Source organism: Cetorhinus maximus, chromosome 22 (genome assembly GCF_964194155.1).
Source record: "Cetorhinus maximus chromosome 22, sCetMax3.hap1.1, whole genome shotgun sequence".
NCBI lineage: Eukaryota > Metazoa > Chordata > Chondrichthyes > Lamniformes > Cetorhinidae > Cetorhinus > Cetorhinus maximus.
Genome location: NC_135900.1, coordinates 3,014,135 through 3,032,253, shown reverse-complemented (window position 1 = coordinate 3,032,253; position 18,119 = coordinate 3,014,135). Strand labels below are relative to the sequence as shown.

At 41.2% G+C, this 18,119-nt stretch overlaps 1 protein-coding gene across 18 annotated transcripts in view; it reads left to right on the top strand.

Annotated features, from left to right (window-relative positions):
* The window catches only part of ppp1r12a (protein phosphatase 1, regulatory subunit 12A), a 188,591-nt gene that overhangs the window by 104,461 nt on the left and 66,011 nt on the right, over positions 1-18,119 (top strand). For 17 of the 18 annotated variants that reach the window (XM_078567618.1, XM_078567610.1, XM_078567602.1 and 14 more), the window contains 6 exons: positions 499-643; positions 5,823-5,897; positions 8,074-8,162; positions 8,310-8,464; positions 9,186-9,313; positions 16,512-16,748. In XM_078567618.1, the coding sequence (XP_078423744.1) occupies positions 499-643; positions 5,823-5,897; positions 8,074-8,162; positions 8,310-8,464; positions 9,186-9,313; positions 16,512-16,748 (829 nt within the window). Of the gene's footprint in view, positions 1-498; positions 644-5,822; positions 5,898-8,073; positions 8,163-8,309; positions 8,465-9,185; positions 9,314-14,760; positions 14,878-16,511; positions 16,749-18,119 lie in introns of all 18 variants that reach the window. The other variant, XM_078567617.1, reaches the window with a different exon arrangement.

Genomic DNA, 18,119 nt, shown 5'->3' with positions numbered 1-18,119 from the left:
GATGGAGGTGGGACACTTCATGATGCTTGTAAGCTATGAACAGAAGCATGCAACTTAATTACACGTTGTTTGACTGCTTTAGGAATCAGGTGACTTTAAGTGGCTCAAGGCAATTTAAATGTTGAGAAGCGGCAATACATGGAACTCGCTGAGTTGAAATCTGTAAACAGAAGACTATCGTAAAATGCACCTATCAGGTGTCAGTTGGCTAAGCGAGCCTGTTCACTGAGGTGTTGTACCCTCTTAGCATGTTCTTGCCTTGTTGACACCAAACTTTGGGCTTGTCTTGAAGTGCGTATGACTGAGAAGTGATTGATATAGTACAGCTGAATCAAAAGTGTTTGCCGGGGTTCGTGGACGTCTGGCTCAATTTAACTTTGTTAAAATATACACTGAAGTTCCAAAAAGCTACTGTAACTCAGAGATGACATTTATGGGGGTGTTCTTTTTTTGTGGTTGACTTTTTTTTGAAGAGGTGACTTTTTTTTAAATCCACAGGCTTCTAATCCAGGCAGGTTATGATGTAAATATCAAAGATTATGATGGCTGGACTCCACTTCACGCGGCAGCACACTGGGGTAAAGAGGAAACCTGCCGGATCCTGGTAGAAAGCTTCTGTGATATGGAGACAATCAACAAAGTGGTTTGTTGCCAGTTACATTTTTTTGTTAGTGGTAACCAGTTTTTTTTTGGTTTTAAGTCTCGTGTGTAAAGAGAAACAGATGGTTAAATGATTGTAAGATCAGAGCATTTTGCTTGAAATCGCAACAGTACACAAGTTGCCAGGGAATTGAACCTGTCACAAACTACGTAGCCTGATGAACAGATGATTCCTATCCGTTGATAGCGAACGGACTCTAAATACCCTCTGAGGTGACTGGACAAGCCACTTAGTTGTAAAAACAATTGCCAGAAATCCCCTCAGAGGATGGCAAAAAATGCAGCCAACTATTATATCACGTTGTCCAGAATTTCAGTGACCTCATGAATTGGCTTTTAAGCATTGCGTTTAAATAGCAGCACAGGAGTATCCATTGATCTTTAGAATATTGGAATACACTTAGTGGAAGAAAGACTTGCATTTCTGTAGTACCTTTTGTGACTTAAGGATGTCTCAAAATATATTACAGCTGACGTACTCTTTGAATAGTAATCACTGTTGTACAGTCGGAAACATGGCAGCTAATTTGTACACAGCAAGATCCCACAAACAACAATGTGATGACCAGATAGTCTGCTTTTCATCATGTTGATTGAGGGATAAATATAGACCAGGACATCAAGGAGAACTCTGATCACCTTCAAAATGCTATGGGATCTTTTATGCCTACCTGAGAAAGAGCAGATGGTGCCTAGTTTTATTGTCTCATCCAACAGGTGCATATAGCTTGGGCTTTAGTGCCCTCATGAGTATTTATTTATTTTCTTGTATTCAATCATGATTTATTTTATATTCATTCACGGGATGTGGGCCCCGCTGGCTGGGCCATCATTTATTGCCCATCCCTGGTTGCCCTTGAGAAGGCGGTTAATCCTGTGATAGTAAAGCTTTGTAAGGCACTATCCTAAGACACTATTAAGTCCAGTTTTTTTTTCTCCCTCCCTGTTTTTCCTGAATGCATTGTCTCCTTGCTACAGTGAGGTTTCACAGGCGTTAGGCAGCCTCTGATAGCACACTTGGGTAACCATTCATCAGTGGTGAGCATTGGCAGTCAGTGTTGGCAAGGTATTGGGCGATTGGGGCGTAGTGGAGAGGAAGAGCAGTGATTTAAGCTGAACAGGTTTCCTTTTCACCTTCCTTGGCTCAGGAGAACTGAAGGTAATTGTCGTGCCTGTATCACTGGCTGAATAAGACAGCTCAGCACACACTAGACTTAATACCCTGTTATATTTCTGATCTCTCTGACTCTGTTGCTCGCTCAGTAAACTTAATGTCAACATCATCTGAATGTGAAGGTGTCTGGTGGCAAACTGAATTTGTGCTTCTATAGGTAGCAGTGACTTATAAGGAAGCCATGTAACTAGAAAAAGGCGCTTCCAGTATATTAACACCAGTAAACACTCTTTCTATTGGTAATGTTCTCATTAATTATTTTGTTCAATAGTTTAGATACACAAGCCAGCATTGTAAACTAACTTGCTATTCTGAAGCTTGGCTGCTGAGCTGCACTAGGTATTTTGTTAACGGCGATCCTCCAGAGCCATTTCCTTGTCACACTGTTTATGAGTTGGAATAAAAGACTGAAAGCAAGAACAACATCCATCTCACCTAATCACAGTCTAGGCATTTACACTCTGGCGGTAAACGGTACATAAAGCTAAAGTCGAAGTGTAGGTGTAGTCAAATTGGCTTTTTGTAGTGTAGACGTGTAGTTGAGCAATTGAGATTCCATATTTTGGCAGTCTTGAATGAAAACTGCTTCACAATGAAGATATGACAAGAGGGTTGTAGTGCAAGGGTAAAGAGGACTGGTTTGCTGTGAGGAGTATAAATATGCCTTTGAAGTACTTGGACCTGATGGCAACAAAGTAGACTGTAGTTGAAATAATAAAGTAGGCAATATTTTGTTTCATCCTATCAGTGAGAGGATGTGTTTTTGGTGCAGGAGCAGAGGGACCTGGTGGTATATGTGCATAAATCGTTGATGATGACAGGAGTTGGGAAAGCAGTTAATAAAGTATGTGGGATCCTGGGTCTTAAAAATAGGGGCATGGAGCACCAAAACACGGAAGTTGTGATAAAGCTGTATAAAACACTTCCGGCCTCAACTGGAGTGTTATGTCTAGCTTTGGGTATCACATTTCAGGATGTGAAAGCATTAGAAAGGGTGCAGAAAAGATTCACATGAATGAAGCAGTCCATTTCTAAATGCAACAAGACCTGGACAGTATCCAGGCTTGAGCTGACAAGTGGCAAGTAGCATTCATGCCAGACAAGTGCCAGGCAATGACCAGCTCCAACAAGAGGGAATCTAACCATCGCCATTTGACGTTCAATGGCATTACCATCTCTAAATCCCCCGCTATCAACATCCTGGGGGGTTCTATTGACCAGAAACTGAACTGGACTAGCCATATAAATACTGTGGCTACAGAGGTAGGTCAGAGACTAGGAGTCCTGTGATGAGTAACTCACCTCCTGACTCCCCAAAGCCTGTCCACCATCTACAAGACACGTCAGGAGTGTGATGGAATGCATGTTAGTGGGGTGGTGAAAAAGGCATATGGGACACTTGCCTTTATCAATCGAGGCATAGATTACAATAGTAGGGAGGTCATGTTGGAGTTGTATAGAACCTTGATGAAGCCACAGCTGGAGTCCTGTGTGCAGTTCTGGTCACCACATTATAGGAAGGATGTGATTGCACTGGAGGGGGTGCAGAGGAGATTCACCAGGATGTTGCCTGGGATGAAACATTTAAGTTATGAAGAGAGGTTGGATAGACTTGGGTTGTTTTCGTTGGAGCAGAGAAGACTGAGGGATGACCTGTTCGAGGTGTACAGGGGCATGGACAGGGTGGATAGGGAGCAGCTATTCCCCTTAGTTGAAGGGTCAGTCATGAGGGGACATAAGTTCAAGGTGAGGGGCAGGAGATTAAGGGGAGATGTGAGGCAAAACCTTGTGACGGTTTGGAATGCACTGCCTGGGAGGGTGGTGGAGGCAGGTTGCCTCACATCCTTTAAAAAGTACCTGGATGAGCACTTGGCACGTCATAACAGTCAAGGCTATGGGCCAAGTGCTGGTAAATGGGATTAGGTAGGTAGGTCAGGTGTTTCTCACGTCTTCGTGCAGACTCGATGGGCCGAAGGGCCTCTTCTGCACTGTGATTCTGTGAATACTCCCCACTTGCCCGGATGAGTGCAGCTCCCACTCAAGAAGCTTGACACCATCCAGGACAAAGCAGCCCGCTTGATTGGCAACACATCCACAAGCATTCATTCCCTCCACCACTGACGCACAGTAGCAGCAGTGTGTACTATCTACAAGATGCACTGCAGGAATTTACCAAGGGTCCTTAGATAGCACCTTCCAAGCCCATGACCACTACCATCTAGAAGGTCAAGGGCAGCAGATTGATGGGAACACCACCACCTGGAAGTTCCCCTTCAAGTCACTCACCATCCTGACTTGGAAATATATCGCTGTTCCTTCACTGTCGCTGGGTCAAAATCCTGGAACTTCCTTCCTAACAGCACTGTGGGCGTACCTACACCACATGGGCTGCAGCAGTTCCAGAAGGCAGCTCACCACCACCACCTTGAGGACAACTAGGGATGGGCAATAAATGCAGGTCCAGCTAGCAAAGCCCATTTTCCCGTGAATGAATAAAGAAAAGTCCCTCATTCCTGGACCCAGTTACATGGATGGATTAGAGAAGTTGGTGCGGTTCTCCTTGGAGAACAGATGATGAAAAGGAGATTTGATAGAGGGGCTTAAAATCACGAGGGATGTGGACAGAGTAGATAGGGAGAAACTGTTCCATTGGCAGTAGGACTGAGAACCAGAGGACACCAATTTATGGTGATTGGCAAAAGAAACGGTGGTGACATGAGGAAAAGCCATTTTACACTGTGAGTGGTGAGGATCTGGAACGCAGTGTCTGAGAGCGTGGTGGAGGCAGATTCAATTAAGGCCTTCAAAAGAGAATTGGATAATTATCTGAAGAGAAAAAAAGTTGCAGGGCTATGGGGAAAAGGTGGGGGAGTGTGCCTTGGTGAGCTGCTCTTGCAGAGAGCTGGCATGGATACGATGGGCAGAATGGCAACTTTTTGTCCAGTAGTCGCTCTGTGATATTGTTTGACCAGGAACCAGTATAAGTTAGCCAGCATGGGGTGATGCATAAAGGGGCTTGTTGCGAGTTAAGACACGGGCAGCAGAGTTTTGGATGATCAAGTTTATGATGGGATGCAAATGGTGGCCAGTGAATATAGCTTGTAGTGGGGACCAAAGATACTTGTTTCAGTCTTCGCAATATTTAATTGAGAATTTTTGTGCAATTTTGAATGTTGGAGACAGTGGAGAGGTCCAGAGAAGTGATAGTGAGATAGAGCTGAGTCATCAGTGCACATGCAGAACCATATGTACTTGAATAATGTTGCCTAGGAGTGGCATGTAGATGAAAAATTGAAGGGTGCCGAAGATAGATACTCTGGTAGCTCCAGAGACGAGTGTGAGTGGAAAGAAAATTCATTGCAGGTGATTCTGCGGCTACAATTCCAGTAGACAAGAATGGAACTAAGCGAGGGCAGTTCCACCAAGAGAGATGATAGAGGAAGATGATGTGGTCAAATATGTGGAAGACTGCAGATCAGTTGAGAATGATGAAGAGGGATAGTTTACTTTTGTCACAGTCACAAGGGATGTCATTTGTGATTTTGATGAGAGCCATTTCAGTACTTTTGCAGGGCTGGAAATCTGACGGATTCAAACATGGAATTATAGATTGGATGGGCATGGATTTGGGAGGTGACAACACATTGGAGGACCTTGAAGAGGAAAGGGAGGTTTGAGGTGGGGCAAAGACAGGTCAGGGTGAGTTCTTCTGAGGAGAGGGTTGATGACTGCAGGTTTGAAGTGGTTTGAACAGTACTTGAGAGCAAACAAAGAACAATATCAGCTAATGTAGTGCCTCTTTGCTGGCAGCCTCAGTTCCCAAGAGAGTGACGTGAATGGTTTGAGATGTGTTACCATGGCTTCTGAAACTGTCTAACCCAGTTTGCGTTTTATTAATAACTTTTATTTTCAATTTGGCACTTGACTTGGTAGAAAGGTTTTTCTTTTTCTGTAGACCTCTTCTGAGACCTGTGAATTTTGTCCATAGGGGCAGACAGCTTTTGATGTAGCTGATGAAGACATTCTTGGGTACTTAGAAGAGTTGCAAAAAAGGCAGAATATGGTAAGTTTCTGGAACCTATTACAAATGATCACTCTTTTATTAATTGTCTCTTGGCAGAAGAAAAGAGTTGAATTTCTTCAATATAACTTCAGTCATGTTTTATTGTGATTGGACTATCCATGCAAATACATATAAAGCTTTCTGCTGAGTTAAATAGGGATGGAAGGAAGCCCTCTGGTCAAAACATTAAAGCTGGCTTATGATATTCAGGCCCTACATTCTAATAGAACTCTCAGTATTTATCATTAAAACCAGAATTGGTATCTTGAAGGACAACCATAGAAGACACATTCACAGCCCCTTTTGTTAACTTTTCAGTATGTCAAGTAGCAAATGCTGTTTTTGACTACTCTCATTGTGCACGACTAAATATTGCTGTTTTTAATCTATGCAAAAAGAATTTGTTTGAAATTGAGATTGTGGAACATCTGCCTGCACGTAACTTTTCCAAAAAGTCTATGACTGCTGCCACATATGAATCTGCATGTGTATAGATGGCCTGCTACCAGCACATTTGTATTGTGCCTGTTGGGGTTATCCCCTGGTGACACCATTCGCAAGCACTGAGTAAGTTTTCACATGGACAAAACCTGTAGCACCCAACTTTACCTCTCCTCCACCACTATGTCAACTTGTTCTGATAAAGAAAGTGAAAATGTTTCCACCCAACCGAATGCCACCAAAGCCACTCCTTTTCCATTCCTACCAATACTTGCTTGCCTTTTGCTGCAAATCTTATCACTACCACCAGTTATGTGCTCAGACTACACTAAGTGCTTCGCCATCTTGACATTCTATTTGACCTGAGTACCCCTAATGTACTTGTCACCTGGTCAGTTATCAAGTCTGCATTTTTTCTCCACCCCCCAGAAGTTGTTTCCTTGTGTCCCACATTTTGTTAAAGTCCTTAACCCATTGCTGTGTCTCTGACATTGTGTTCTCTCCTTGCCAGAGCCCCCCCTCTTTTTCCTTCCTCCTTTCAGAAACTTAAATTAGCCCCTCTCTGCGGTTGCAGTCATTCATGTGCTCCCTTCCCCTAACCCAATGTGCATCACTGTGTCCTTGCTAAGTTGCATTGACTGTCTGTCCCCATGGTAGTTTATTTTTTTGATAATCTTGCCACTGTTTGGGGAGAGGCTAATACATAAAACTGCCCAATCTGTCTGTTTCCTCAGTCAAAGAGCGGAAGCAAGTTGTTTGCTACATGAACTTTTCGGGATACAGACGCATGCTGCTAGCCACTTGAGTTCGAAACCGAGCAATTCGCATTTGACCTGTTGAGTTCCAACAATTGCCCATCAGCTTGATACAAGCCAGAAACACTGTCTGTGTTCTTCAGACATATATTCGTTACATTTTCAGTGACAGAGCCATTGAGATTTCTACAGTAAAGTTTTTGTTGCCATGACAAATAAGTCTACAGCTTTGACGGCTGTTTTTGCTCAAAGCACCCTGTGATACTCCTTGAGGTGTAAATTGAACTATCCCAGTGAAAAATACATGCATCATGGAGACATGGCCTTTTCAACTTAGTTGTTGTTCCCCAAAATGTGGTTTAAACATTCAGTGTGAAAGGCCTTTGTGAATCCTTTGTCAAAATGCACTTGGCTCCCAGAGGTGGGAGGACAAATGGTTTCTCAGTTTCAGTCATTGCTTTTTCTGAAATCAAAAAATAATTTATCATAACATGAACAGCCCTTTGAGATCAGAATTTAAAATACTTTCTGTTTGACATGCATAGTTTGTGATTTCTTCAAGTTTTCAAACACACAAGTAAACGTTGCACGTGGTTCAAACTATCCAAATGACCCTCATATTTACAAACTTGCAACCTCCTGATTTTGTTATCAGTCTATTTAAATTGGTCATCTTAAGATGGATTGGGGGTAACAAAACCTTTCACCCAATTTAAGCTCATTTCTAGAATATCAACTCTATTAAATTCCTGTTACAGCACCTATCTATTCGTCTTAAATTAGTCCATTATTAGCAGTCTCAAACTACCCACCCGAGCTGTTCACCTTGAGAACAAATAAATACTTTGTGTACCCTTCCTAATTCTGCCCTTCTAGTCAGTTGCCTTGCACTGAATGGAAATGCAATTATTCAATAGTTTCATAATCTAGCACCATTTTAAAATTGTACCTTGATTTTTTTTTTGTTCCCCCACCAAAAGCTTTTTAGGGAGAAGCAAGCAAATAAATCCCCATTGATCGAGTCAACTACAACAATGGAGAACAACCAACAACTAAAACCCATCAAAAGGTAAGTAAAAGTGAGATTCACAATATGTTAGTCATGATTGATAGGCTCCATCATTTGGGGAATCAAGTCTTCTGTTTCCTGTTCCTGCTTATGATTAAGATCATTCATAGTCTACAAACTGGCACCTTACTGAAATTCTCTTAACAGTAAAGAAACCCTGCTGAATGAACAGAAGATTCCAGTGCATATAGAGTCCCTGGAGCAGGAGAAAGTGGACGAAGAGGAGGAGGGAAAAAAAGATGACTCTAGTTGTTCCAGTGAAGAGGAGGAGGAGGAGGACTCAGAGTCAGAAGCAGAGACAGGTAACCTCCAAGAAATTTTTAAATTGTTAGCCATAAATACAGCCATGATTAGAATAATTGGACCATCTCAAAACCTCCAATCATGTTGACCCTTTTCTGAAGGTTACTGGATTTTTTTGTCTAAAATTGCCAAGTCTGTGCCATTAAAGTGAGGGATATGCTATTGATGAGGTGTAGAACAGTCTCTGCTTCATGTATCCCATGTCAGCATCAATCACTCCCAAGTCATAAACAGCATGTCGAGTCAAATTCCCTTCACATCTGTCCTTACACTGTCAACCTCATTAATTGCATAGTAATGGTATTGAGAAGCAGTTATGTGCAACCAGTTCAGATCCATTAGAAACTGAATTGAGACTAAAATTATTTCTATGTAGAACCTTTGCACCAACAGACAGAATTATGATTCCATCAGCGTGGGCTGCATTTGTGTTCACGTGCCAGTGCTGAGAGGCCATTGCCTGACCAACAGCACCATGTAGTACCCTAATATATCATGTTTAAAAGTTATGCCATTTGTTGTGTTCTACATTTAGCAAATTAAACAAGAAAAGTGATTTTAATTTGTCCTTTCTCTAAAACTTCTTGGAATATAGTGCACAAGGGTCAATGCTGCAACATTCCAACAAATAGAATGCTATGACTATCTTGGATAGTTTATAAGTTAATTTTGTGGGTTTCTTTAGTCATTACTCGATTAAGAAGTGCAATTTTCTTCCAGAAAAAAACAAACCTACAGCAACTGTAAATAGTGTAAACCGTATCAACAGTGGAGGTATACAGTCTGCGGCTGTGGCCCCATCAAGTGTGCCCACAAATCAAGTTACACCAACATCACCAGTGAAAAAGGTATGGGATAGCCAATTTAAACTTTAAATGGTCAGCATTGGGTGGGCTAGCAATCTTGGCAGGAGAGGTGTTTGGACACTCCACTGGAGGGTTTAAATCTTTATCAATTCAAAAATTCTTATTGGGTCAGTTTAATTATTAGCTGGGTTGTTGTAATGTGCAGCAAATGCAACCTTACATCTGAGGGGAAAGATAAATACTGTCCTACATCTTGTCTGAAATAGCTCTGTGTGAAACATACCTGCAGCAATTGAGTGATGCAGTCATTTTGGTGATAGCATTAAATTGTTTGATCTATGCATCCTGCCTTTCTAATTAGAGAGACGGCACTGGATAGAGAAAATGAAGATTAAACATGAGAAATCTAAAAGGGTCTCAATATATATTTGTTGCAGTTGGTACGTAGAACTGCAAATACTGGCAATGAGCACGTGAAATGAGTAGATTGTCCAAATGGAAATCAGTCACTGTCCTTTTAAGACTTGACATCACCACTGCCCTGGCTCGCCGAGCAGACCGTTGTAGTGAATAGTAGTCAACAGGCTGAAAATATGCGCATTCAAAACTCCCGGTATTTAAGGTCAGAGAAGGGAAGACATTTTTGAAGTACAAGACAAACATTTAAATGTGGTTACTCCAGCATTCTTCCTTAATTACTTATCATTTATGTACAGATATGCCAAATGGAGCTGGAGTAAATATTGAGGCTGCCCTGAACCACAGAAATGCCAAAGCATTTTTCGTTATATGAAAGGAATAGTTCATGGAAGCATTTAAGCATGTAACTGGTACTGCACATGAGTTCAATTATACTGGAATTTGATTAGAATGAGTCTTCAAATGAGTCTTCCTATGTGAAATTTGACAAGCTGAAGTCTAACACAAAGAAATGCGCTTTATGTGCTAGTTAGCCATGTATTTTTGAATGGGTTTACCCAAGCCCTTGCTGCTAAATCATAGTTCTGTACTGGGAAGTGACCTCAATCCTACAAGCACAGAAAGCTATGTCTCTAATCAGCAAAGTTGTGTTTTAGAGAGAACAGGTGGCAGGTAAAAATTAAGCATCAGAAACTCTTGACCAATGAAGGGCAGGTTCAAGCAAGCACTTAGATGATTTTTAAAAATATATTGACATGCCAGACAATACAGGTTGAGGTTCACTTAATCTGAATGCAGATGTAGACAAAATAATGGAAAACCTGAATTTTCCAAGTGAGACACGAAAGGGCAACTTCTTTCATTTTGAAGAATTAAGAGAAAAACTATTTTGTCAGCTGAGTTCACTAATTGCATTAGTTCACTCATGTCACTTTGGCTCTCCCTTCACTCCATCAGTCTGCTCCATTGTCAGCAGCATTAGCGGGCTGTCTCAATAGAGACTTGTAAATTGGCAGTTGGGCTTTTAGTGGATATGAGTTTGGTTATGTCTGAGCCAGAATACTTAATATTGGTATTGCAGAAAGTTTGATGAAAAAGTTGGAGAATTTGTATAAAGGCATAATGTGGCCTGATGCATATTCTAGAAAAACTTCACTCAATCTTCTGCATCGTGTTTCAGGCAAAGATGGGTTTTGGAAGATGGACCACTAGAGGTGAAGCAACCTAGCATTCTGTGCAGATGTTTTACTTTCTATAGAATACTGATGTGTAACTGCTGCAGTCCTTTGGGTGTTTTCATAAATGAGGTGTTGTTTAAGGGCAAGAAGTTGTGGACTTGCTTCAGACATCTTTTATTTAGGATTAACAGCTTGACAATCTCTGATGTTGGAGACTTTGGATAGCTAGCATGAAATAAGCCCTCCAATATGTAACTTTGGACGATGTGAAGCCAAAGAATGAAGGGAACTTTTCATGCTGGTCAAGTATATCATTCTATTACAGGGCTTTTTAGACTATTAAAGTTGATAGTAATAGGTGAGCTGTTGTGCATCACGTACAGAGTTGTCCTGTTGTGAACTGACCAGGTATTGAGGAGATTACTTATACAGAGAGTTTTCTCACATCAGTCAGCTATCATATACAAGTCAATTTTGGCCCTGTCAGGATTTGAAAAATTCTGGCAGTTCCAGGAAACCCATAATGGCTGTAGTGTTCCAGGTATTTTCTATTATCAAAGGTGTTGAGCGGACATTGGAAGTTCTGTCAGGCGGTTCAGATAGGTGTTGCACATGCTTTGACACTGAGGAAAAGGATGTTCTGGTGCTTTATTTCTGGCTAAAGAATGGAGGAAGTGGAGGAGACTTTTTTAGATTATGTGATACACAGTGGATACTGGTTGTATTGAAATGTCAAAACCATTCAAAACTTTTCAAGATACTTGTGCGACATGCTAAATGCTAATACCTTGAACAGAGGCCCCACCAAACCCCTCCAACCATCACCCCCATCGTCTTACAGATCTTGTTTTCACGTTGGACAATTTCTCCTATAATTTATTTCACTTCTTTGAAATAAAAGGCATTGCTATGGGTACCGATGGGTCCTAGTTATGCCTGTCGTTTTGTGGGGTATGTGGAAGAATTTCTTGTTCCAGTCCTGCACAGACCCCTTCCCCCAACTCTTTCCTGTACATTGATGGCTATATCAATGTCGTTTCTTGCCCTTGTCCAGAGCTGGAAAACTTAATCAACTTTGCCTCCAATTTCCACCCTTCCCTCACTTCCCTCAACTTCTCTGTCTCCATTTTTGGGGCTAGACTGTCTATTATAAGCCCACCAACTCCCACAGCACCCTCAACAACACTTCCTCACACTCTAGCACCTGTAAGGACTCCATTCCATTCTCCCAGTTTCCCTGTCTCCATTGTATCTGTACTGATCATGTAACTTTACACAACAGCGAGTCCGATATATCTTTTTATAACCCATCACATTTCTATCCTCTTTCGGTTCTGAAGAAGAGTCATAGTCGACTTGAAACATTAACTTTGTTTTTCCCCACAGCTGTTGAGTATTTCCAGCATATTCTGTTTCTATTTCAGATTTCTGGAATCCACAATATTTTACTTTTATGCTAAATGAAAGCCTCCCTAAATCCTTTGGATTGGAAAGCCATTCAGCCCATCTTAGCTCAACCACCGAATAAGATCCTACAGTTTCCCTCCCCTCCCTTCCTCTTTCCACCTGCAAGTCTGCTCCTTATATTTAATACTCAGAAGAAATTCATGGCATCAGCCCTGAATTTACCTTTTGACCAATGTTCCTTCTAATGTCTATTCACTCTGCGTGGCTTGTTTGAGGCACTAAACAATCCCTTTAAGATTGCTGTGCAGCTGGGCAGCTTTGGAGTTCTTTGAGGTTGCAACAAGCAGGGTGGCTGAAGGGGAACAAGGTAGATGTAGTGTATTTGTAGTGTATGCCAAAAGGCATTCGATAAGGTGTCACATAAAAGGTAACTGTACAAAATAAAAGCCCATGGCGTTGGGGTGATATACTACCATGAATATAGAGCATTGGCTAACAGGAAACAAAGTATGCATAAATGGATCGTTTTCAGGTTGGCAAACAGTGACTGATGGAGCGCCGCAGGGATCAGTGCTGGGGCCTCAACTATTTACGATCTATGTTAATGACTTGGATGAAGGGGCTGACTGTATTGCAGCCAAATTTTCTGATGATACAAAGATAGTTAGGAAAGCAAGTTGAGGAGGATACAAAGTCTGCAAAGGAATTTGGGTAAGTTAAGTGGGCAAAATTTGGCAGATGTAGTATAACGTGGGAAAATGTGAAGTTGTCCATTTTGGCAGAAAGAATGGAAAAGCAGCATGATATTTAAATGGACAGAGATTCCAGAATTCTGTGGTACAGAGGGATCAGGGCGTCATTGTACATGAGTCACAAAAAGTTAGCTTACAGGTACAGCAAGTAATTAGGATGGTAAATGGAATGTTGGTCTTGTTGCAAGCAGGATTGAGTATATAAGTGGGGGAAGTCTTGCTGCAACTATACAGGGCATTGGTGAGATTGCACATGGAGTACTTAGTCTCCTTGGTCAAGGAGGGATATACTTCCATTGGTGGTAGTTCAGGAAAGGTTCACTAGGCTGATTCCTGGGATGAAGGGCTTATTTTATGAGGAAAGGTTGGGCCTCTCCCCATTGGATTTTAGATGAATGAGAAGCGATCTTGTTGAAACACCTAAGATCCTGAGGGGACTTGACAGGGTGGATGCTGAAAGGATGTTTTCCTGTGTGGGAGAGACTGGAACTAGGGGAGACAGTTTAAAAATAAGGGGTCTCCCATTTAAGACTGAGATGAGGAATTTCTTTACTCAAAATTACTTTGGAATTCTCTAGCTCAGAGAGCAGTGGAAGCTAGGTCATTGAATATGTTCAAGACCAAGTTAGATTTTTGATTGGCAAGGAAGTCGAGATTTATGGGGGCAGCCAGGGAGCTGGAGTTGAGGCCACAATCTGATCAGCCATGATCTTGTTAAATGGTGGAGCAGGCTTGACGGGTCGAATGTCCTACTCCTTCCATTTCTTATGTTCTTTGTGAATGTTGCTTTCAGCTGTTTTGAACCTGTGCGTTCGCATGTTATTCTAGTGGATTAGATTCAAGTATCCAGATTTATTTTCTCTATTGTATTTGCAGTTTTGCACATGTTTAACATTGTCACTTAGTTTTTTTGTCTGCAGCCTTTCAGTTAATGATTACGATTATGGATTCATGTTGCTTTTTAATGAAACCAGTAGTTGTACTGGTGCAGTTATTCTCTCATTTAAAGATTGATGAAAAATGGGTTAAGTATGCATTTACTTGAAAAAAGCAGTACAAATTGGATCTAAGGTTCCAAATTGGCTGTAAAACCAAGACGATAAGCCGCCTTCCATCAAGTTTCTCACCACATTTGGGAGCTGGTAGTTTCTCGCATTGAATTGAAGCATTAAATAAGAAGTGGGTACTCCAGCTAATCTCCAAACAGTAAAAACTATTTGTGATGCTAATGGAACCTTATACTTGTGTAAAAGCTCAGTTACTGTTGCACCAGGATGCCAGTCAGACTGAGGTCAGGCTGCTCTTCTGACCGAAGTCTGTTGATGGTGTGCCCTGGTCAGGTGTTTATCTTTGCAAATGAGCTGCAGCATGTTGGCAGCCGTCTTACATTTATATGGTAATTACATTTTGCAGTCTTATTTGGAACTTGAAGCAGTTTGCCCAACCTGCAACTGTTCAACTTATGATCTCAAGGTGTAGTCTAGTCTGCTGTGAACTTTAATAGAACCTAGCAAGTATTAAAAATATCAAACTAAGTGGTGAGTTAACTTTGATTTGTTCAAAGTTTAAGACTATACACTCTTTGATAATACTGTCAGGTGTTGAGCTACTTGTCCTTCAAGTGTTCTCTGGTTGATGATTTTATTCACGTCGATAGCATGCGACTGATGTCACACTTGCGTATTTCTCCTTGCAGTTTTCTCATTGCACTTTTTGTTTTAATTGGCTTCAGTATGAATCCATTACTCCACTAATGCCTGTGGCGGAGCCATTAGATCCGACATCTTGGCGTCAGGGCTTGCGCAAAACTGGCATTGTTCTTGTGCCTCAAAAGGGTGAAAAAGTTATGGTGAGCTGGCTTTTGTGTGCACAGAGGTTTGTGTTTTGTGTAAAGTTGCCTGTTTACTGGAAGTATCCGGTTTTGCAGTGCATGTTGTGTTGACACTCATTCTCCTCATGTTTTTAAACAAATAGTTCTGACATCTGAAAATGTGAATTAAAACGCAGAATTTGTGTGGTTTGTGTGCACATACGTTTTTCGCGTCTGTTTTGTTGCATTGCCTTAACCTGCCCTCAAAGTGCATGAACAACTGTTACGTAACTATGGAGTAGTTCATGGCATTGTAGTTTAACAATAGTGGTCTCCTGTTAACCTCCCCACCACCCACCCCCACCTCAGCTCTTGGGGGACCAAAGGCACTGTGTATAGACAGAAATACACTTGCGTTAATATACGTATAGTATTGCGTTAGTAAATGATGTGACTTATTTGAATAGTGCGGTGTTAATTCTTTGTCCTTATGTTCAAAGATGATATGACTTTCAAGACAAGTCTTCACAGTTTTTCGGTTTGGAAGCAGGTCGAAAATTGGCTATTTTGTTGCAAAATATAGTCTAGCTGATTTCCTCTATTTATAAATTGTATTAATCTTTTGGAAATTAAAATAAGCCGCACAGACAAACAATGCATTTGAAATTAAACTGGAGGGACTGAATATTTCTGTGTTAAATTGGAAAGTGATGTAGATGTTGATGTATCTCTAAGAGCTATAGAATAGCCCAATGTTTGTACAATTGTACAACAAAGCTGGTTAGAATAATTGACATCTGACAACATTACCAGTAGTGGTTGATAGGTTCGTCATTGTTTTCTTGTGCTCAGTGTAAAGAACAAATCTGTGTCTTATGAAAATTCTCTGCATATTTTTGTATTCTTAGATAATGCCGTGTTGAGAGCCCTACATTTTCACCGTATTGCAGTAAATATTAAAATGTTGCCATCATTAGACCTCATAGCTGATGAATCAGATCTTGGCCAGACTTTCCATCATCTCACTGTGTTGGTGGACTGTTTGTGTTTCTGAGTCATTTTGTTTTAGTAAAGTTTGGGTTCTTTGTCTTTTGGTGAAGGGTATTGACTATTTTCTAAATCTGATTGCTTTTTGAATGATATATTAGAAGAAGACCTGGGGAAAATCTTTTAGACGTCATCCAAAACAATGGCATATAAAAAATCATAATGTAAATTGACTAACTATTCTATCTTGAATCCCATGACGTTCAAGAAGGCTATGTTTCTGAAGCTCTACAGAAAAACAGTCGTGCATTTCTGATTTACACGGCTGTAATTTGAAATGGCCACCTTTTGCCTGATTTGGAAATATTTTACAGTTCTCAGTCCTAAAGAACTTGTTTGTAGGTATATTTATATGATCTGGTCCTTAGCCTTGGTATTATTGATATTGTATTCGCTGGAACATTTCCTTTTTCCCCACATTGAGGAAGCTAATGAATTGATACATCATAACTTGAATATATACTTGTATATTAAGTTGTCATGGTAGTTCAGGTTTACTGTAGAAGTCAAGTACAGAAAGAATGAGTGATTGTTTTGTTGATCCTTGATCTTTACGTATGGTCTGCCCTGGCACAGGAGCTTGATAAACACTCGTGGATAGTATAGTTTTCAAAATTCTTTTACAGTTGGCCACCCCGTTCATCAAGTCTTCGAAAGAGGAAGAAAAAAAGAGTAAAGATGAGGAAGAGAAGAAAGATGCATCTCCGGCATCTTGGAGGTCAGGGCTTCGGAAGACTGGAAGCTATGGTGCATTGGCTGAAATTAGTGCTTCTAAAGAGGCACAGAAAGAGAGGGATGTTACAGGTGTGATGCGTTCGGCCTCAAGCCCTCGACTTTCATCCACTCTAGATAACAAAGAGAAGGTAACTATTAAATCCACACACCATCCGTTTTATGTTGAAACCCATTTAAGTTGAGTAATAAATTGTCTGTGAAAAATTGGATATGAAGTAATTCAGACACTTCCCTTTCTCCCATCCTTCCCCATCTCCCGCCCCCTCCCCACCACCACCACCACAAAAAAAGTTCAGTTTAGAACTGATGGTGTAAAGTCAATTTTTTAAAGAATTGGCAATATTTGAGAGGTTGATTAAAGATCAGTGTGTCACTTGACTGTAGAAATAGGTTTTCTATGCCGCAAAGAGCCAACATAGGTTCATGCTGGTTATCCCCTAGGCCTGGCAGTTTCAGGTGAGGTCCCAGTCACAAATGAACTGGTATAAATAGCTGGAGAAATAAGAATCTTTTCAGGATCACCGTTTAAGACTTCTTCTCAGCACATTGGTTGTAGTGTCTTGCAAAGACCGCCTAACCAACCCAGGTGCAGGCTTAGCTGAATAGTATTGACCCTATAGCAACATATAGGAACATAGGACTTAGCTACAGGAGAAGGCCATTCAGCCCTTCAAGCCTTTTTTTAAAAATTTGATCGTGAGATGTGGGTGTCGCTGGCTGAGCCAGCATTTATTGCCCATCCTTAACTGCCCCTATTCAGAGGGCAATTATTTTAACAGCCAACCACATTGCTTGGGGTCTGGAGTCATACGTAGGCCAGACCAGGTAAGGACAGCAGATTCAAAAACACAAAATGCTGGAAAAACTCAACAGGCCTAACAGCACCTGTGGAGAGAAAAACAGTTAATGTTTCGAGTCTGTATGACGCTTCTTCCGAGCTAATGAGGAGTAATAACAAGATAAAATTTGTACTGTTTAAGGAGGATGGAGCAGGTGAAGCTGGATAGAAGGCCAGCGATAGGTGGGAGCAAAGGAGAGATTGACAAAGATGTCATGAACAAAAGGACAAAGGGGGTGTTAATGATAGTGGTAAAGGCTAAAGAAGGTGCTGATAGTGGCATAAAGGTAAGAAAGCAGAATGTGATAATAGCAGGACAAGGGTAAGCGCTCTGAAAAGAACAACATGAACAAGTGACAGATGGGCCTTGTGGGGGTGAGGTGGTGGGAAGGGACGGTGGTGGGAAAAATAGATCGAAAACAGGATAAAAGGTGAGGATAAAACAATGAAAAAATGAAAAATAAAAATCAGTGGATAAAAAATATAAATTAATATTAAAAAAAGGGGTGAGGATAGAGGAGAGAGTTCATGGTTTGAAGCTTTTGAACTCAATGTTAAGTCCAGAAGGCTGACAGTCCACAAACAAGACTGTCCCATTGGACCGATCGTGTCAGCCTGTCCCTGCCTGACTCCGTTTTATCTCCCCTTGTCCAGTCTCTTC